Source organism: Schistocerca americana, chromosome 2 (genome assembly GCF_021461395.2).
Source record: "Schistocerca americana isolate TAMUIC-IGC-003095 chromosome 2, iqSchAmer2.1, whole genome shotgun sequence".
In the NCBI taxonomy this organism is placed as follows: Eukaryota; Metazoa; Arthropoda; class Insecta; order Orthoptera; family Acrididae; genus Schistocerca; species Schistocerca americana.
This window is the reverse complement of record NC_060120.1, coordinates 1,016,081,720-1,016,104,846: the sequence shown is the minus strand read 5'-3', so window position 1 is coordinate 1,016,104,846 and position 23,127 is coordinate 1,016,081,720. Positions and strand designations below refer to the sequence as shown.

Here is a 23,127-nt window from a genome sequence, read left to right as displayed (position 1 = left end):
CCAATTTTAATCCTTCTTCTTTACGATTAAAATTGTATTGATGTTTGTGGATTTCAATTGCCTCTCTATACATACGTGTATAATAGTGCGACGTCCTCGCTAGCACGCTTGTTTCACCAAATTTTATGTCGTGATCTCCATCCTTAAAAACATGTTCCGCTACTGCCGATTTGTCGATATGTCCCAAACGACAGTTTCTTTTGTGCTCCGTCAATCGTGTATTGATGCTTCTTTTGTAGTTCCTATGTAAACCCTGCCGCAACTACACGGAATTTTATATACCCCTGGGGTGGCTAGGGGGTGACGAACATCTTTTGTTGATCTTAGGCATTCACTAATTTTCTTAGTAGGTCTAAAAATGGTCTCTACCTGAAACTTGGCTAGTACTTTTCCAATGCAATCCGTGATATTATGGATGAACGGAAGAAATACTTTTCCAGCTGATGGTTGTTGCTGTCTCCTATTTTTAGGCATTTTTCTATTTGGGTGAAGTGCTCGATTAATCTCGTTTTTCGTATAACCATTTTTCGCAAAGGCCATTCGTAAATGATTTAGTTCTTCTTGTAAGTAGCCTGGTTCACAAATATTATTGGCCCTATCCACTAGTGTTTTTATGACCGCCCTCTTTTGCCTAGGGTGGTGGTTTGAGTTCTTATGGAGGTAGCGATCGGTATGTGTACCTTTCCTGTAGACCGTTTGATAACTGATACATCCAAGAAGTTAAGTTGTCCATTCTTCTCCTTCTCAATAGTAAATTTAATCTTTGGGTTGATGCTATTTAAGTGTACCAGAAAATCATTCAAGTCTTCTTCCTCATGATTCCATATTACAAAGGTATCATCCACATACCGATACCACTTCGAGGGGCTTTTTTTGGCCGACTGCAATGCTTGATGTTCAAAATATTCCATGAATAAATTCGCAATTGCGGGACTTAGGGGGCTTCCCATGGCTACCCCATCGATCTGTTCATAAAATTCCCCATTGTACTGAAAATAGGTTGAGGATAGACAGTGTTGGAACAAGGCTACTATATCAGTAGGGAATATATTGGCTATATGGGAGAGAGCTTCATCAACTGGAATCATCGTGAACAAAGACACTATATCAAAACTGACAAGTATGTCATTAGGACCGACAGTAATTTCCCTCAATTTCTCAATGAAGTGTAGAGAGTTTTTAATATGACTCTCAGTTTTGCCTATGTGAGGTTGTAACAAAGAGGCAAGGTGTCTGGCTAGTTCTTGGGTAGGAGCTCCAATTGCGCTGACTATTGGTCTCAAAGGAACATCAGGTTTATGTATCTTTGGTAATCCATATAATCTCGGAGGATAAGCCTCCGTTTCACAAAGATACTTTTTAACTTCTGTAGGAATTGAAGACTGTTTTATCAGACGATTGGTGGCATTCAGCACATTCGTTGTGGGATCCTTTTTCAACTTCTTGTATGTGCTGGGTTCCAGGAGATCACTGATCTTCTTGTGATAATCCTCAGTATTCATTAAAACAGTAACATTTCCCTTGTCAGCGGCAACTATAATAACATTCTTGTCTGCATTGATCTCCCGCAATGCCTTCCTTTCCCCTTGAGACAGATTGCTGCTGGGTGGCTTAGCTTTGCGTAATATCCTGGAGGTTTCCATTCTAATTTCATCAGCAGAATATGATGGTAACTGACGAATTCCTGCCTCTATATTAGCAATAATGTCCTCCACAGGAATCTTGGATGGAGTTATTGCAAAATTCCCTCCTTTAGACAGAACAGAAAGTTCTTCCTTAGACAATTCTTTTTCCGATAAATTAATAACCGTTTGGGAATTGTTTGGAATCGGTGTTTCCTGTCGACCCTCTTGTAGACGATCAAACTTGTCCTTCTGCCTATTGGAAGACACTTCTGCACTAATCTCCATAGATCTAAATGTTAAACTGTCCACTTTGTTCCAATGACAAAACTGCATAGTATTGCTAATAAGTAAATGAAGATTTAGCAGTTGGCCATCACATACCGCCAGTCCTCGTCGTGTCTGATGTATCCGCTCACGTAGTAATGCCAGTTCCATACGAGAATAAATACAGTTAGCTTGTGGCGAATGAAACATTCTTCTCACTTTTAAAAACTTGGGAACTATACCGGTATCACGACAGCGTAGCAGAAAAGTGAGTGAGCAAAGTTGTTGACCTTTCTTCTTGCGTAGGTTCTCTAGTCGTCGTACCCTAGTTGACATTTCCTCCCCGTAGAGGCGTCGAATCATTCCATGTAGGCTTTCACGGCCGGCGTCTTTATCAGTAAACTCTTCCGGGCTAAGTTGCTGTGGTCGATCTGTAGAACTTCTTCTCCCTGACGTTTCGTTCTCAACTACGGAGAACATCTTCTGAGGTGAGTCGACGACTGGCTGCTAGGAGCTGGGGCCGCCGCTTATATAGAGATCGTAGGGGGCGCCACCACACGTCACGTGGCGTCGATCTGCAGCTATCTCTGGCTATCGTCTGTTCTCTCGATTGCAGGCAATCGATTGTCACGTGATTGATGCAACGTCGACCGCCATATCTTATCCAATTTTAATCCTTCTTCTTTACGATTAAAATTGTATTGATGTTTGTGGATTTCAATTGCCTCTCTATACATACGTGTATAATAGTGCGACGTCCTCGCTAGCACACTTGTTTCACCAAATTTTATGTCGTGATCTCCATCCTTAAAAACATGTTCTGCTACTGCCGATTTGTCGATATGTCCCAAGCGACAGTTTCTTTTGTGCTCCGTCAACCGTGTATTGATGCATCAATATCGACATATCGACAAATCGGCAGTAGCGGAACATGTTTTTAAGGATGGAGATCACGACATAAAATTTGGTGAAACAAGCGTGCTAGCGAGGACGTCGCACTATTATACACGTATGTATAGAGAGGCAATTGAAATCCACAAACATCAATACAATTTTAATCGTAAAGAAGAAGGATTAAAATTGGGTAAGATATGGCGGTCGACGTTGCATCAATCACGTGACAATCGATTGCCTGCAATCGAGAGAACAGACGATAGCCAGAGATAGCTGCAGATCGACGCCACGTGACGTGTGGTGGCGCCCCCTACGATCTCTATATAAGCGGCGGCCCCAGCTCCTAGCAGCCAGTCGTCGACTCACCTCGGAAGATGTTCTCCGTAGTTGAGAACGAAACGTCAGGGAGAAGAAGTTCTACAGATCGACCACGGCAACTGAGCCCGGAAGAGTTTACTGATAAAGACGCCGGCCGTGAAAGCCTACATGGAATGATCTATGGGATCTATTCATAAATGACTTGTAGACACCATTTCTCACCAAACTGGGGTCATTATCAATGCCAGATGCTGTGTTACACAGTATTTATTAGTGTGTTGTCTCCTAGAGGGATGCTTACTTTGAAGCTTCCTGGCAAATTAAAGCCGTGTGCCAGACTGAGACTCAAACTCGGGACCTTTGCCTTTCATGGGCAAGTGCTCTGCCTGCTGAGCTACTCACGCATGACTCTCAACCCATCCTCACAGCTTTCCTTCCAGCAGTACCTCATCTCCTACCTTCCGTGCTTACTTTTGCCCAGTATGCTTATTTCCTTCCACATCTACATCTACATCTACATCTATACTCCGCGAGCCACCTTACGGTGTGTGGCGGAGGGTACTTATTGTACCACTATCTGATCCCCCCTTCCCTGTTCCATTCACGAATTGTGCGTGGGAAGAACGACTGCTTGTAAGTCTCCGTATTTGCTCTAATTTCTCGGATCTTTTCGTTGTGATCATTACGCGAGATATATGTGGGCGGTAGTAATATGTTGCCCATCTCTTCCCGGAATGTGCTCTCTCGTAATTTCGATAATAAACCTCTCCGTATTGCGTAACGCCTTTCTTGAAGTGTCCGCCACTGGAGCTTGTTCAGCATCTCCGTAACGCTCTCGCGCTGACTAAATGTCCCCATGACGAATCGCGCTGCTTTTCGCTGGATCATGTCTATCTCTTCTATTAATCCAACCTGGTAAGGGTCCCATACTGATGAGCAATACTCAAGAATCGGACGAACAAGCGTTTTGTAAGCTACTTCTTTCGTCGATGAGTCACATTTTCTTAGAATTCTTCCTATGAATCTCAACCTGGCGTCTGCTTTTCCCACTATTTGTTTTATGTGATCATTCCACTTCAGATCGCTCCGGATAGTAACTCCTAAGTATTTTACGGTCGTTACCGCTTCCAATGATTTACCACCTATGGCATAATCGTACTGGAATGGATTTCTGCCCCTATGTATGCGCATTATATTACATTTATCTACGTTTAGGGAAAGCTGCCAGCTGTCGCACCATGCATTAATCCTCTGCAGGTCCTCCTGGAGTACGTACGAGTCTTCTGATGTTGCTACTTTCTTGTAGACAACCGTGTCATCTGCAAATAGCCTCACGGAGCTACCGATGTTGTCAACTAAGTCATTTATGTATATTGTAAACAATAAAGGTCCTATCACGCTTCCCTGCGGTACTCCCGAAATTACCTCTACATCTGCAGATTTTGAACCGTTAAGAATGACATGTTGTGTTCTTTCTTCTAGGAAATCCTGAATCCAATCACAAACCTGGTCCGATATTCCGTAAGCTCGTATTTTTTTCACTAAACGTAAGTGCGGAACCGTATCAAATGCCTTCCTGAAGTCCAGGAATACGGCATCAATCTGCTCGCCAGTGTCTACGGCACTGTGAATTTCTTGGGCAAATAGGGCGAGCTGAGTTTCACATGATCTCTGTTTGCGGAATCCATGTTGGTTATGATGAAGGAGATTTGTATTATCTAAGAACGTCATAATACGAGAACACAAAACATGTTCCATTATTCTACAACAGATTGACGTAAGCGAAATAGGCCTATAATTATTCGCATCTGATTTATGACCCTTCTTGAAAATGGGAACGACCTGCGCTTTCTTCCAGTCGCTAGGTACTTTACGTTCTTCCAGCGATCTACGATAAATTGCTGATAGAAAGGGGGCAAGTTCTTTAGCATAATCACTGTAGAATCTTAAGGGTATCTCGTCTGGTCCGGATGCTTTTCCGCTACTAAGTGATAGCAGTTGTTTTTCAATTCCGTTATCGTTTATTTCAATATTTTCCATTTTGGCGTCCGTGCGACGGCTGAAGTCAGGGACCGTGTTACGATTTTCCGCAGTGAAACAGTTTCGGAACACTGAATTCAGTATTTCTGCCTTTCTTCGGTCGTCCTCTGTTTCGGTGCCATCGTGGTCAACGAGTGACTGAATAGGGGATTTAGATCCGCTTACCGATTTTACATATGACCAAAACTTTTTAGGGTTCTTGTTTAGATTGTTTGCCAATGTTTTATGTTCGAATTCGTTGAATGCTTCTCTCATTGCTCTCTTTACGCTCTTTTTCGCTTCGTTCAGCTTTTCCTTATCAGCTATGATTCGACTACTCTTAAACCTATGATGAAGCTTTCTTTGTTTCCGTAGTACCTTTCGTACATGATTGTTATACCACGGTGGATCTTTCCCCTCGCTTTGGACCTTAGTCGGTACGAACTTATCTAAGGCGTACTGGACGATGTTTCTGAATTTTTTCCATTTTTGTTCCACATCCTCTTCCTCAGAAATGAACGTTTGATGGTGGTCACTCAGATATTCTGCGATTTGTGCCCTATCACTCTTGTTAAGCAAATATATTTTCCTTCCTTTCTTGGCATTTCTTATTACACTTGTAGTCATTGATGCAATCACTGACTTATGATCACTGATACCCTCTTCTACATTCATGGAGTCGAAAAGTTCCGGTCTATTTGTTCCTATGAGGTCTAAAACGTTAGCTTCACGAGTTGGTTCTCTAACTATCTGCTCGAAGTAATTCTCGGACAAGGCAGTCAGGATAATGTCACAAGAGTCTCTGTCCCTGGCTCCAGTTCTGATTGTGTGACTATCCCATTCTGTACCTGGTAGATTGAAGTCTCCCCCTATCACAATAGTATGATCACGAAACTTCTTCACGACGTTCTGCAGGTTCTCTCTGAGGCGCTCAACTACTACGGTTGCTGATGCAGGTGGTCTATAGAAGCATCCGACTATCATATCTGACCCACCTTTGATACTTAACTTAACCCAGATTATTTCACATTCGCATTCGCTAATAACTTCACTGGATATTATTGAATTCTTTACTGCTATAAATACTCCTCCACCATTGGCGTTTATCCTATCCTTGCGGTATATATTCCATTCTGTGTCTAGGATTTCGTTACTGTTCACTTCCGGTTTTAACCAACTTTCCGTTCCTAATACTATATGCGCACTATTTCCTTCAATAAGAGATACTAATTCAGGAACCTTGCCCTGGATACTCCTGCAGTTTACCAATATTACGTTAACTTTTCCTGTTTTTGGTCTCTGAGGACGGACGTTCTTTATCAACGATGATAATGTCCTCTCTGGTAATCCGTCAGGTATTTTATCGTTTCGCCCGAGGGGGGGTCCCTCTAACCTAAAAAACCCCCGTGTGCACGCCACACGTACTCTGCTACCCTAGTAGCTGCTTCCGGTGTGTAGTGCACGCCTGACCTGTCTAGGGGGGCCCTACAGTTCTCCACCCAATAACGGAGGTCGATGAATTTGCAACCATTATAGTCGCAGAGTCGTCTGAGCCTCTGGTTTAGACCCTCCACACGGCTCCAAACCAGAGGACCGCGATCGACTCTGGGCACTATGCTGCAGATATTAAGCTCAGCTTGCACTCCGCGTGCGATGCTGGTTGTCTTCACCAAATCAGCCAGCCGCCGGAAGGAACCAAGGATGGCCTCAGAACCCAAGCGGCAGGCATCATTCGTTCCGACATGTGCTACTATCTGCACCCGGTCACACCCAGTGCGTTCAATAGCTGCCGGAAGGGCCTCCTCCACATTACGGACGAGACCCCCCGGCAAGCACACCGAGTGCACACTGGCATTCTTCCCCGACCTACCCGCTATTTTCCTGAGGGGCTCCATAACCCGCCTAACGTTGGAGCTCCCTATAACTAATAGGCCCGCCCTCTGTGACTGTCGGGACCTTGCCGGAGAATCGGCCACTGGCCCAACAGGCGAGGCATCCTGTGGTGGCTCGGAAACGATGTCATCACCACTAGGAAGCACCCCGTACCTGTTGGAAAGGGGTAAGGCAGCTGCCACGCGGCCAGATCCCACCTTCGCCTTTCGGCCAGGCACGCGCGAGCCCACCACTGTCCGCCATTCACCCTGGAGTGATGGCTGACCGGTAAGATGCTCACTGCCGGAAGACGCAGCGACATCAGGGGTTCCATGTGATTCCAAGGCCACCGAAGTAGGCATAGGTCTCACCACAGTTGCCCCAACGCCACTACGAGCCGACGCCTGCGCCTCGAGCTCGATGAGCCTAACAGACAAAGCCTCCACCTGCCCCCGAAGAGTGGCCAATTCTCCTTGCGTCCGCTCACAACAACCACAGTCCCTACACATGACTATGTTTACCCTACTCTATACGGTGACAAATTCCCAAGATAATCTTCTGATGAGCTACTCTGATAATCAAGAAACACTCACTGAAATACGAGACGCGAAAACTACGCTAGGTTTTCCCAGAAAAACTATTTAAAAGCTAAGCGCAGCAAATAAGTACAAAAACGCTTTATACAAACAGTACTCGCTGCTGCTGGTGCTCTCGCTCTGGCTGTCACAAGACAACTGCTGATTCAAGTGACTAGTGGCTAACGGCCGCGAAACAAACAAAAGACGGTTTTAGGGCGCTTTCTGTTCTAAACGATCAAGAAAACACTAAGAAATCTAACACGAAAACTACGTCAAGTTTTATCAAGAACTCTTCTATAAAATGCAATGCCTCTTAAGGCAACACAGTTTATTACTTACAAAAAGACTATTTTACTACCATATTATTTAAGCCTCGCATCAGACAAGGTAAAACTGGGCAAAATTAACGTTGGCAGTCATCTAAAATTGAATGTAATTTTTCTTCCTGCAGTGATAAAGACCTGTTATAACATAGCTAAGTACATGGGGGTTTTTTTTTTTTTTGGTGAAGGGTGGTGGTCTTACAGTGGCCATCAACAATATTTACAACCTTTTCTATCATAATCTGCTGACATTGGTCTGAAAGAATTGAAGAAGAATACTGCTAGGCAATAAAATCACCTAAAATTATATAAAAGAACATACTTACACAATATACTTTCTGAAACTATAATTCCACTTAGCCTGATTTCTGTATTCATAGACATGGCAGGTGAATGTAACTAATACCAGTACAAGAAGGAAGAGGGAAAAAAGTCCCATTCGAACAATGGTTTCCCTGATTTTTGCACTTGCTGTTGGAGAAATTATATCATGGCTCCCAATTTTCAGCCTTATGAGAGTTACCAAACCTGTAAAAGAAATATAACGTAGAGTAAACATCAATAATATTCTCGTGAAGGAATGAGATATTAGTGTGACAAAATAATTTTTCCTCTAATACTATTGAAAGATATCAGCAACAAATAGGTATAGTTGCATTTTAACTAAATACTCAGTGAATCCATGATCTTTTCTCCCTGTGTTTTTCACACTGACCCATTCAATATTTGATGCTGTCAAAGATTGAAAGTCCGTGGGAGCAACATTAACATAAGATCAAAGTTGATTTTAAGTATCACTGTTATTTAAGATGATAAAAATGGCCCCTCCCACTATCTTCCCATTAATGATATCATGCCCAAATTACTACAGGCCCTGCAATATCTCCATCACACAGGGCTTCAGTTGTACCACGTACATATGACAGGAGACTGATTAAAACCAGTACAAGAAGAAAGAGAGGAAAAAAGCAAATGGCTTCATTGTTCTATTTCATCTGACCTAAGTTCATTAGTGATATAACATTCACAGGTTTTAGTTCTTTCACAAACTGTCCAGTCTTCTCCAAAATGCATACAGGAAGTGTTCAACAAAGGTTTTAAAATTTTCTGTTCATCACTCATCACGCAACTAGTTAGATCTACTCACTAATAGTCTCTTGTATGGGGGGAGGGGAGGGGGGAGAGAGGGGGGAGGGGGAGGGGGGGGGAGAGGGGGAGAGAGAGAGAGAGAGAGAGAGAGAGAGAGAGAGAGAGAGAGGGGGGGGGGGAGACTACTGTAACAAACTTTCTTTTTAAAATTTCCAAGTTTCCCATAACCAAGCTGATACTTGTAAATTTAAAAGTAGTTTGTAGGTGCAAGAATGCAGTATGAGAGCAATCCATATTTTCTGAAACTTCCTGGCAGACTAAAACTGTGTGCCGGATCGAGACTCAATCTCGGGACCCTTGCCTTTTGTGGGCAAGTGCACATATAGCACTTGCCTGTGAAAGCCAAAGATCCGAAGTTCGAGTCTCTGCCTGGCATACAGTTTTAATCTGCCAGGAAGTTTCATATCAGCGCACACTCCGCTGCAGAGCGCAAATCTCATTATGGGCTTTTCTGGTCTGTCCTACTGTACTCTCTCTTTTGAATTCCAACTCTCTTATCCAAGATTTCTGTTCTGCACCAGTTCCACTTTCACAACACAAACTACTACCTTTTGACAAAGTCACCTCACTTACAAAATTTACCTGAATACTACCTCTAAAAGACTAAACTTGATTTATCATTCAGTAAATTTTATTGTTTATACAAGGCACTTGTGTTTAACAGAGCTCATTCAGTCTCTTAACAATATTAATTCAAGTGAGACACTTCTTTATATATCATAAAGGTTTTGTACACCATCACATTTTGACTCTAATTTTTTGTGACTAGAGAAGATATACCTCAGAAAATACACATTACAAAGTATTATGCTGTTGAAATTATCGAACACTTCACCACAGCTCAGTTAGTGGAGGAATGATTACATTGTTTAGTTTATATTCATTGCGGCTAGATGCTGTTTGCCTTCTGTTTACTTAATTACTGTCACATGTTGCAAAATGGCTACACTACTGCAGAAATCATTTTGTGTTCTCGAGTTAGCAAAGAGTAGTTCCGTGATTAGACTGCAAAGGAGTTTCTGGTTGGTGCACCAACCGATCCTCCAAATGGGTGGAACATTCGCAGATGGTATCGATGGTTTGTACACACAGGATGTTAAGGGAACAGTTCTGGGTGCCCTCGTGTTTCCAACAAAAATGATGCGCAAATCCAAACCACTTTCCAACATTGTCCTACAAAATCAACTCACAATGTCAGCCAAGAGTTACAACTGTCTAACAATTTGGCATTTTTGAGTTATCAGTATCAGTTGGTTATAAAGACACACAAGTAACAGCTGTTACAGGATCTATGTCATAATAACAAGCGCATATGTGGTGTTTTCTGATGAGCTTCAGAATGCTATTGATAATGATAACACTTTTTCACAATGCATCAAATTCATTGACAAAGCGACATTTCATCTTATAGGGAAAGTGGACAAACACAATGTTTCAATTTGGGGCCTACACAACACTGAATACGTACGAGATTCTCCCAAAGTCAATGTGTTTTGTGCAATACACCACTCATCTGTCTATGACCCAATCTTCTTCGATGGAAAAATGGTTACCAGTCAGCAGTACCTTACTATGTGACAAAACTGGTTGTTTCTGAGGCTAAACAAGGACAATTTCATTTTTAATCAAGACAGGGTGCTCCGTCAGTGGAGTTGCCAAGTGGGTTATTATATATGACTGCAACATTGCCGAACTGGTGGATTGTTCATCAAAGAGCTGGCAACTTAGCACTTCTTAGCTGGCCTCCACGGTCACTGGATTTGACACCCTGTGACTTCTTCCTGTGGGGTTGCATTAAGGACAACAATGGTGCACCAACACTGACATTGACCCTTAAAGAGTTGAAGATGCGGATCCATACTGCCATGTGTCCCAAGATTCATAGATGTCTGCCTTACAGTTCAATAAATATATAAGTTTGAAATAAATATATTCTTTTTGGAACACTCCTTACTATGATCTTAAAAGAGAGAGAGAATATCTGCTGCAACCATGCAAGAGTCATTTGAATTTGATACATATTATGACAGCCCAATGTGCTGGCACATCAGGTCTCTTATCAGTTGTAGAACTGTGGCAGTGTATGCCACAGCATTCCAACAAATCTGTCTGCCTGCCCCCCCCCCCCCTCCCCCCCCCCCCATGCCTCACCCACAGTGGTGTTATTCCCATACACCCTGCAGGGGCACCTCTGGTAATAGTGCTTGGGTATCATAGGTGGAAGCATCAGTGACAATGATAGTTTTGAGTCAGACTAGAATGTGTCCATAGTTAGGCAAATAGTGAAGGTGACAGCTCACAAAAAGCAGGAAATCAGATTTCGAGATTCAGTCTGGCATGAATTCTCAGATGTCACTAAAAGTTGTAGACTTAATGACATATCATTAAATAACATAATTACATCAATACTGAATGACCTCGTGGCATCACGGAATATAAACTTGGACATTACATAAGACGAATATTTTGAAATTAATTATTACTGAAAAAACAATGAAAATCTTAAAATAAAATGTTCAATTTGCTATGTTATGAAAATTATTACATCAAAAGATAGCAATGAAAGAAGCAAAAGCAACACCTACGATATCCAAATGTGTTCTATTGAAAACAAGATGATTATGCAAAGATTATTTACTTTAATCAACAGGTAATTAATAGCCAAGCAGGATAAACTGCTATATATTTCCAATTGCTTTGCTATTAATTTATGTTTTCTTACTGTGAGGGAAAAACCAATTCACTAATACAAGATCGGCATTACCTACAATTTATAGTTACTATTATTTTATTAATTGAGAGCATTAAATAAACTTAAAAGTTTTTTTGTATTTTGAAATCAAATTAAGTATGTCCAGACAACCTACCTCTACTCAAGAAGTAACCTCCAACCACCACAGCTACCGAAAGTGGAGCAAGAAGCAAACCATATCTTGCAGTATGGTTCAAGTAACCAACAAAGCATATTCCAGCGACACTATTACCATCAATTTCACCAAGAGCCATTGTTGTGATGGTAAAAATTAATGGTAGGGACCAGGCAACCAAATGAAAATAAGATCCTTTCTTATCAATTTTTTCCTTTACTTTACCTGAAACATTTAGTGTGCATTAAAGAGTAAAATTTGACAAATCACAGCAAGAGGACAAAAGCAGAACATAAAAATATTTCTGTATTAACAACAGATGTCACAATAAAACAGAATACAATAAGCAAGGAAGCTACATTACTTGCAATATGTTTCTTAGAAGCCCAAACAGTTTTGATTTATTTCAGATTCTGTGGGACCATATGAGTCAAAGTAACTTTAACATGGAATAAGCTACAAAATAATTTTCAAATGTTGATTAGAAAATTTATAAACAAGGAATTAAAAAATTATTAAAACACGGAAAAAAGTGAAATTGAAATTTAAAGATTTCCTGTCGTATAGATTCTTCTCAAGAGGACGTCGTCGTATTCAGGAGAAAGAAAACTGGCATTCTACGGATCGGAGTGAGTAATGGCAGATCCCTTAATCAGGCAGGCAGGTTAGAAAAGTTAAAAAGGGAAATGGATAGCTTAAAGTTAGATATAGTGGGAATTAGTGAGGTTTGGTGGCAGGAGGAACAAGACTTTTGGTCAGGTGAATACAGGGTTATAAATACAAAATCCAATAGGGGTAATGCAGGAGTAGGTTTAATAATGAATAAAAAAATAGGAGCGCAGGTAAGCTACTACAAACAGCATAGTGAACGCATTATTGTGGCCAAGATAGACACGAAGCCCACGCCTATTACAGTATTACAAGTTTATATGCCAACTAGCTCTGCAGATGACAAAGAAATTGAAGAAATGTACAAGGAGATAAAAGAAATTATTCAAACAGTGAAGGGAGACAAAAATTTAATAGTCATGGGTGACTGGAATTCGGTAGTAGGAAAAGGAAGAGAAGGAAACATAGTAGGTGATTATGGATTGGGGGGAAGAAATGAAAGAGGAAGCCATCTGGTAGAATTTTGCACAGAGCATAACTTAATCATAGCTAACACCTTGTTCAAGAATCATAAAAGAAGGTTGTATACATGGAAGAAGCCTGGAGATACTGACAGGCTTCAAATGGATTATATAATGGTAAGACAGAGATTCAGGAACCAGGTTTTAAATTGTAAGACATTTCCAGGGGCAGATGTGAACTCTGGCCACAATCTATTGGTTATGAACTGTAGATTAAAACTGAAGAAACTGCAAAAAGGTGGGAATTTGAGGAAATGGGAACTGGATAAACTGACTAAACCAGAGGTTGTACAGAGTTTCAGGGAGAGTATAATAGAAAAATTGACAGGAATGGGGAAAGAAGAAGTAGAAGATGAATGGGTAGCTTTGACGGATGAAGTAGTGAAGGCAGCAGAGGATCAAGTAGGTAAAAAGACGAGGGCTGGTACAAAACCTTGGGTAACAGAAGAAATATTGAATTTAATTGATGAAAGGAGAAAATATAAAAATGCAATAAATGAAGCAGGCAAAAAGGAATACAAATGTATCAAAAATGAGATCAACAGGAAGTGCAAAATGGCTAAGAAGGGATGGCTAGAGGACAAATGTAAGGATGTGGAGGCTTATCTCACTTGGGGTAAGACAGATACTGCCAACAGGAAAATTAAAGAGACCTTTGGAGAAAACAGAACCACTTGTATGAATATCAAGAGCTCAGATGGAAACCCAGTTCTAAGCAAAGAAGGGAAAGCAGAAAGGTGGAAGGAGTATATAGAGGGTCTATACAAGGGTGATGTACCTGAGGACAGTATTATGGAAATGGAAGAGGATGTAGATGAAGATGAAATGGGAGATATGATACTGCGAGAAGAGTTTTACAGAGTACTGAAAGACCTAAGTTGAAACAAGACCAGGGAGTAGACAACATTCCATTAGAACTACTGATAGCCTTGGGAGAGCCAGTCCTGACAAAACTCTACCATCTGATGAGCAAGAGGTATGAGACCAGAGAAATACCCTCAGGCTTCAAGAAGAATATAATAATTCCAATCCCAAAGAAAGCAGGTGTTGACAGATGTGAAAATTACCGAACTATCAGTTTAATAACTAGCAGCTACAAAATACCAACGTGAATTCTTTACAGACAAATGGAAAAATTGGTAGAAGCGGTCCTCGGGGGAGATCAGTTTGGATTCCGTAGAAATATTGGAACACGTGAGGCAATACTGACCTTAAGACTCACCTTAGAAGAAAGATTAAGGAAAGGCAAACCTACGTTCCTAGCATTTGTAGACTTAGAGAAAGCTTTTGACAATGTTGACTGGAATGCTCTCTTTCAAATTCTGAAGGTGGCAGGGGTAAAATACAGGGAGCGAAAGGCTATTTACAATTTGTACAGAAAGCAGATGGCAGTTATAAGAGTTGAGGGGCATGAAAGGGAAGCAGTGGTTGGGAAGGGAGTGAGACAGGGTTGTAGCCTTTCCCCAAAGTTATTCAATCTGTATATTGAGCAAGCAGTAAAGGAAACAAAAGAAAAATTCGGAGTAGGGATTAAAATCCATGGAGAAGAAATAAAAACTTTGAGGTTCACCGATGACATTGTAATTCTGTCAGAGACAGCAGAGGACTTGGAAGAGCAGTTGAACGGAATGGACGGTGTCTTGAAAGGAGGATATAAGGTGAACATCAACAAAATCAAAACAAGGATAATGGAATGTAGTCGAATTAAGTCTGGTGATGCTGAGCGAAGCTGAGGGAATTAGATTAGGAAATTTGGGGAGCAAAATAACTGATGATGGTCGAAGTAGAGAGGATATAAAATGTAGACTGGCAATGGCAAGGAAAGCGTTTCTGAAGAAGAGAAATTTGTTAACATTGAGTATAGATTTAAGTGTCAGGAAGTCATTTCTGAAAGTATTTGTATGGAGTGTAGCCATGTATGGAAGTGAAACGTGGACGATAAATAGTTTGGACAAGAAGAGAATAGAACCTTCGACATGTGGTGCTACAGAAGAATGCTGAAGATTAGATGGGTAGATCACATAACTAATGAGGAGGTATTGAATAGAATTGGGGAGAAAAGGAGTTTGTGGCACAACTTGACTAGAAGAAGGGATCGGTTGGTAGGACATGTTCTGAGGCATCAAGGGATCACCAATTTACTACTGGAGGGCAGCGTAGAGGGTAAAAATCATAGAGGGAGACCAAGAGATGAATACACTAATCAGATTCAGAAGGATGTAGGTTGCAGTAGGTACTGGGAGATGGAGAAACTTGCACAGGATAGAGTAGCATGGAGAGCTGCATCAAACCAGTCTCATGACTGAAGACCAGAACAACAACATATTCTTCCACAAAAAACATATTGCAGAGATCTGGCAGTTTCCCCGAAATTTCTCGGGGCAGGGGAGGGCGGACACGTGCGAGAGAATACATTAATAAATATCACAGTACACAGAGAAGTTCTCAACTGCTGTGTAAGTAACTGTCTACAGAATAGAAGTTGTGTGCTAGAAGGAAATCTTTCAATTTGTATTTGTACGTATATTCATAGTTTACCCCTCCATTTTTTCAGTCCTATTGGAAACCTACTGAAAAATAAACTTCATGAATAATGCATGCCTTCTCTACAGTACTTAAGGAAGTGTTACCGAAGTACATTTTCTATCTAGTCTTCACTGAATGAATGTTGGCACCTCTTCAGAATGAGTCAATGTTATATCAGGATGGCACAGTTTTATTTCATGGACATGAACAACAGCCTACATGAAGTTTACGAACTGACACTGCAGATCAGTCTGACCTTTTTCTGGGCTAAGAATATTCTTGGTGGTTCACAGAGTTGCTCCACCATGTTTAATGCCAGACCACTGATATAATACATCTAGAAAAGCAAAAGATCCAGAACAGAAGCCTGTGGCACCTCCCACCTTATATGATCCCAGTCAAATTCAAATTTCATCCCAGTTTGTTGACACTGGATGACAACATCCTGCTTCCTACTTTCAAATATGAAGTGAAGCATTGTTAAGCTTTTCCCCTCATTCCTTAACATTCCAACTTATGGCCCACACAATCAAATACTTCTGTTAAATCAAAGAAAATACCTACTGTTCTTAACTATTGTTTACCCCTGCAAATGACATGTGTACGCACACCCATGCCCACCCACACACATACTGACTCCCCCTCCCCCTCCCCCTCCCCCTCCCACACACACACACACACACACACACACACAGAGAAGTAATGCCTCTGAATTTTTTATGTGAAAACTCTTAAAGTTTTATAAATAAAACAAATGTTATTAACATTCCACATATATGTTTTTCCATCTCTACATATTTGCAGCTGCCTGCTGCTAGATGGCTCCAAACTGTCATGAATACACCAGGGCTGCTGAAAGCCAGGACAGGGCCCAGGGATCCCATCTAAAATTATAGCACACCAATTTTTTTGTTATTTTAAAGAAGGTTTGACATAAGCCATGTCTCCGCAGTATCCTTTCTTTCAGGAGTGCCAGTTCTGCAAGGTTCGCAGGAGAGCTTCTGTAATGTTTGGAAAGTACGAGACGATATACTGGCAGAAGTAAAGCTGTGGGTACCGGGCGTGAGTCGTGCTTCGGTAGCTCAGATGGTAGAGCACTTGCCCGCGAAAGGCAAAGGTCCCGAGTTTGAGTCTCGGTCGGGCACACAGTTTTAATCTGCCAGGAAGTTTCATATCAACGCACACTCCGCTGCAGAGTGAAAATCTCATTCTGGAAACATCCCTCAGGCTGTGGCTAAGCCATGTCTCCGCAGTATCCTTTCTTTCAGGAGTGCTAGTTCTGCAAGGTTCGCAGGAGAGCTTCCGTAAAGTTTGGAAGGTACGAGACGAGATACTGGCAGAAGTAAAGCTGTGAGTACCGGGCGTGAGTCGTGCTTCGGTAGCTCAGATGGTAGAGCACCTGCCCGCGAAAGGCAAAGGTCCCGAGTTCGAGTCTCGGTCGGGCACACAGTTTTAATCTGCCAGGAAGTTTCAAGGTTTGACATGTTTTACACATAACACCATTCGAGGAATAATGTAGATGGGCAAAAGATACTCATTGAGATAGAATACAGAATAAATGTTAATTTCTTATTGAACGCTAAATATATCTTTAAAAATGTAATTGGTTCATGCATGACAGTGTGCAGTACCTATATGTTCTAAAAAGCTGTGTACAAAAATGCAATTTTTCAGGGATCACAACTTGGGTTATACTGATCACAGAAACAAGGGGGTCAACTGTTTTGGATAATCCTTGGCCTAGTGGCCATTTGTACACCAATCAGAAGAATTGGCATACTGCAGCTACCCTACAGAACAGGGTCAAAATTTAAACATTGCCCACCATCTCCAGCCCAGGCAAATTGAGCAGATCGGTTGGTTTCTTTGTATTAGGTGTGGTCCAGAGGGGTCTTAAGGAGGCTTATCAAAGCACCATTTGTTATGTGCAATTCCTGAGAAAAATCCCACAAACTACAGTTTTTTGGGTACAAATTGTGGTGATGTCCACTTCTGCAGTTTCTTTCCATGGCAGATCTTCAAAACTTTTATTATACGAGGCCTGTTCAGAAAGTAAGCTCCGATTGATTGCCAAATTGAAACCACAGTGAACATCAGAAATGTTTTACTTGTAACAATTAGCTACACCTTTCAGCTACTTCTCTACGTAGTCGCCGTTCTGACTTAGACTTTTGTCATAGCGTTGTACCAACTTTTCAATAGCCTCATCATAGAAGGCAGCCGCCAGTGCTTTCCGCCAATTCTCCACGCTGGCCTACACCTCGTTGTCTGTGTCAAAATGTTGTCTTCAAAGACAGCAGTTCATGTGACCAGAGATGAAACTCAGGGGGAGACAATTGCGGACTGTATTGTGGGTAATCTAACATTTCCATTTGAAAACGATGCAGGAGCATCTTCATTGCCCCTGCAGAATGCGGCTGAGAATTGTCGTGAAGGCGAAACAGCACGACAGTTATGTAATGTTAGCTGCATAGCTTCAGGCGAAATTTCTCACCAGGCCCTCGTACTTGGTGGCAGACACTATTTTCTAGACATCTTTACGCACTCACTGCGAGCTCAGAAATGAGAAGAGCGACGTGATGCTAACTGGGGTTATACTAGAGACACTACCCAACACATCTGTGCAAAGCTTTATCGGATTTTCATAGTCGTTTCCATTTCGCGACCGATCGGAGCTTACTTTCTGAACGCCCCTCGTATGTTCTTAAGATAATATTCTCAGGGAACCTCAAAACTTTGATCAATATCATTATCAGTTACCGAGATGCAGAGGTTCAAAGTTGTCATACTTGTGTAGTAAAATATGCATGTAATAACCAGTCAGACAAGTAAATAAAGATTCATTTGACTGGGTGAAGATATGGCAAAGGTTCTAGGGTCATTGAAGAGTTCTCAGGTCACCAAACTATGTTTTTAGTCAGTATTTTTCACCAGTAAAACTTAATTATGCACTGTCTCTGTATAATGGGCACATCACACCTATACAAATATGCCGATAGTGGTACCGCAGAACAAAATATAGGCTACAAAGGGTCTTAACACACTTGAAGAGAAAATGACAGCCAAAAACTATGCAAAACTGGAAATTCAGTAAAATATTGCGAAGAACATTTTTACTCTTTTGTGATACAAATCATAAACCACGCATTTTTGATTAATTGCTGTTGATGAGCAAAGTAATGAGAAAAAATAAACCATTGTGTGTTAACCTTATATTATGCATACTTATTTGTTGTTTACACTTGTCAAAGTACATAAATGTGTTGAAGTATATAAATAAACTGTCACAACTTTACTGATCTATAGGAACTGTTTTATATAAGCTTCATACACTACTGTTGCAGGAAAACAAACAAACGAGCAGAAAAATGCCCCTGTTGGAGCAGAGGAAGGTGAATAAATTCATCTTGAAAAGACTGACAGAAAATTCGAGAACCAGCTGCCCGAGTTCTCATTCTTCCTCCTATCTCCAAAATTTTTGACATGCTAACATATTCGCACTTTTTTTGTGCTGAAAGAGAGTAGTAGAGAGACAGTGATGATGGAAGATGGAGGAGACAGTGCCAGTTGGAGAGGAGGAGACAGAAGACGGTGATGGAAGGACAGAGAAAGTGTCACTGGAAGAGAAAGATGGATGAAGACAATAGCAGTAGGTGCCAAAGAGAGAGGAGATATTAATGGTCTTTCCTTTATGGGGGACCACAGACGTGTAGAATTTTTTTAAACAAATTTCTATCATTTGACTGTTAATTATTCATTTATTTTACACAATAATGATTTTGGCTTTATAGCCATTCTTGAGTACATGTTGAAATGTTAAAATATGTCTGACCTGTCTGTGACACATCATCGTCTGGTCTTGAAAGTCTCTTCTGGTTTGCTGCTGGGATCGCTGAAATATCGAGTCAAGTTGATTTTAGGACCCAGCAGCAAACCTGAAGAGACTTTCAAGACTTATGCCAGGAAAGCCTACGTATTCACATTTTTCTGGTATTATACACCGATTGCGGTTTTTCACTGTGCACAATGCCAGCCATATTATGTGTGGAGTCCCGCCCATCCGTCTCTTTTAGGATGCCTAAAGGATGCTGTTTTCTCGGATAGCTATACAACAATTCAAGCAAATCACTTTAATAGTTTTTATTATGAAAAAGAAGATTGACAATATTGAACTCAGAGTTAAAAGAACGTGTCATAAGCAATTGGTGACATGCAAAGAAGTCAATGTCCATGTAAGCAATGGATATGAATCACTAATAACTGTTCCAAGAGTGCCGGTCTACTACTGCGCGGATGAGGCTGGCAAGAGTGGTGCTTATGTTCTCTTCTTGTAGAGGCTGCTCCTGTTGTGGTGCAGTCTGGTCAGCAGGCTATTTATTGGCTGATGTTGTTTCACAGCCTTTCTGCTCTTGTGTTCTTCATGTTCGTATCAATATGCCAGAACATTATGCATCTTCAATAGGTACTCATACCCTGCAACACTATTAAACTCAGACCAGAAATATGTCCTTCCAATGATGACACGTCACAGACAGGTCAGACATAGTTGAACATTTCAACATAAACTTGAGAGTGGCTATACAGTCAAAATCATAACTGTTTGAAATAAATGAACAATTAACAGCCAAATGGCAGAAATTTCATGAGAGAGAGAGAGAGAGAGAGAGAGAGAGAGAGAGAGAGAGAGAGAGAGAGATGCTGATGGTCAGTGAGAGACAGTGGCAGTAAAGGAGGAGAGATGCAGTAAAATAGGAGGAGAGATGCATGAAAATAGAAACAGTAGGAGAAAGAGAGAGAGGAGACAGTGTAGACAAAAAGCGAGATGAGTGGACACCATGACAGGTTTGGGGAGGGGTGGCTGGACCCACCCAGACCAGCGAACTTTAAATGTAGGCATGGGAGGGCCACATTTGGGACTGATATTTTAAATACGTGGGTATAGGGGAAAAATAACCTGGCCGTCCCAAAATTTTTTAGCTGCTGAAGTATTGTGGAGACAGTGGCAGAGAAAAAGAAAGAGACAATGGCAGTGGGATATATGGTAAATCAATGGGAGAATAATGACACAATGAGAAGGCAAATAGACAGTGACAGTGAGAGGGAGTTGCTGAGTATGAATGCTTCACTATAAAGAGAGACTGGATTTAGAATATTATGTATTAAAAAAGTAGGAATACAGTCACATGGCAAAATTTTTGGTGAGGAAGTTGGAATGAAGAGTGATTCCCCACTTTTCTGTCAGCTTTTTTAAGGATGAACATTTTTGCCTTTTATGTGATCTGTCAGGGGCATTTTTCCACTGGTTTATATGATGGTACTATGTGTTGCACAAAATGTTGCTGGAAAATTTGAGCAAATTAACATTTGTTTGTTGCGAAATAGGTTGAATCTCAGAATGCAGTATTGTATACAAGGGTATCATCGAGCCACTATTAACAGTACTAACTTCGGTTGCATGATGGATGCAGTATTACCCTGTATTGCAGAACATGTTAACATCAAAGTTCCTAATTTTCTGATGTGGTAGAAGGCAAGAATGTAAACATTACTTATCAGTACACAGTGTCTGCTAATGCTATGTTTTCTGCACAAAAGGCAGTGCTCATCACTCCAATTTTAGATGCTTTTGCTTCAGCTGTTTTTCTTACATGGACACAAGGAACTACTGAATTTTTTCTCTTAGTTTCAGGCATTAAAATATATAACATTGTTTTTCTATGAAAGCGAGGAAACACAGGCTTCCGAATTATAGAATTGAAACTGAATGTTAAATTTTCCATCTCACATAGGTAATTTTTTCCCAGCACATTTTCTGCATTCACATTTCTGGTTTCCACACACATTTTCAGTCAGACTTAGAGTAGACTGCACTATCTACAAATTTAAATGACACAGAAAGAAACAGTAGTATACTTGTGTGATGCACCTTTGTTAAGATCGTGCTCTACATTTCACACTCGTTTTGCAGTGAAGAACTTCCAGCGCTATTATTACATCCCAGCGCAAGTTCAAAACAATGCGTTACTGGATACTGCTTTATTAAGAAAAATGGTAAATTTCATGCCCTCTTATTATTTCAGGAAACCAGTAACAACTATTATGATACACCTTGTATAATGTTCTATAATGCTCAAAATTATTTGGAATGTAGTGAAACAAAAACTAGCCATAAACCATATTTTCAGATTCCCACTGCAGCTTTGAGAGAACAAACACACCAGATAAATCATGGAGGAGTGTATAAAAATTAAATATTTTGGGGAAGAATACTAGCACCAAGGTGCTTCCATGGAGTAGGAGACTGAAAGAATAATAACGAATAGGCTTGAAAAGTAGTGACAAAGACAGTTATCAGAGCCCAAGAGCACAACAGCTAGGGAACCAGGTGATAACTCAACCATGACCTACATGACAAGAAAAAGAGAAAACTGATGTGACAGACAAACTTACATGCTTAGCTTCAAATGCTACTCAATAATGAATTATTGTAAAATGTATGTATGCTCCACTTAATTTTATTTTTTAAATTTGTTTCATTACTTTCATTCCACTTTAAAACAAAAAGTTAAATGTTATACTGATTTATAAAATGATGAAATGCCTGGTGCCAGTAATTCTGCAATATGGAGTGTTCTCTGATGTGCCCACACATTTCTGTAAATAGACATCAGTGCATTCTGATGTAAACTGCCATTATTCACACATGGGTAACATATTACATTATAAACTATTTGCAGATAACACTGTCAATGGTGTTTTGTGAGCCTTTCTTTCTGGAAACGTTATATCTAAAATCTTCACTGTTTCATGTCAGGTTTTCAAGTCAGGCACTAGATTGTCAATAATGACATAAAATATGTTTAACTCGAATAAGTTTGTTCCTGCTTTCAACATGAAATGATTTCCTCTTCTTAGTGTGCACGGCCCAAAATTGAGGATTGATATTAATTGCACTGGCAACAACTAGAATGGCGCCTCAATTTTCGCAAAGATATTTTAAGTCGCTCTCAGAGTCTTTTACCTCAACACCAATGGTACTATTGCGAGCTTCTAGTAATTTGCTTCTCTAATCAACTGGTGCCACAACTTTACCTAAACAGATGCCATGATTAAACAGCCGAATGATCTCACATAATCCAAAACACCCTATACCAAAGAACGTGTTTCAGATGACAAATTTAACTTATCGAGAGTTTCAACAGCAATGGAAAGCTTATCCAAGAGAGCTGCAATTGGTATTGCAGCCTCAACCTGAGCATTCAAACATGTATATAAAGATCTACCGACACATGGTTTCAGTATTTCCTAGCATTATTGTGGACTGCTATTGGGCAGATTGCAAAAAAAAAAAAAAAAAAAAAAAAAAAATTAATCTCTCCAAATAAAGTGTCTGCTTCATGGCAACACTCAGTTACTTGTATTCCACATAACGATACAACATGTAAATGGAGGACATTTTACAAGAGGATTTCACTGAAGAAAATGCATCTGATCTCCTACATATGACCCTCTAATATTACTTCCGCTATTATAACCTTATCTGCTGCATTCACTAATAGGAA

General features: G+C 40.7%; 1 protein-coding gene across 1 annotated transcript in view; it reads right to left on the bottom strand.

The window, feature by feature from the left end:
- The window catches only part of LOC124596424 (smoothened homolog), a 131,325-nt gene that overhangs the window by 32,395 nt on the left and 75,803 nt on the right, over positions 1-23,127 (bottom strand). Inside the window, exons 7-8 of the mRNA XM_047135555.1 lie at positions 11,910-12,134; positions 8,220-8,421 (exon numbers count right to left, since the gene is read on the bottom strand). Coding sequence (XP_046991511.1) covers positions 8,220-8,421; positions 11,910-12,134 — 427 coding nt within the window. The remainder of the gene's footprint in view (positions 1-8,219; positions 8,422-11,909; positions 12,135-23,127) is intronic.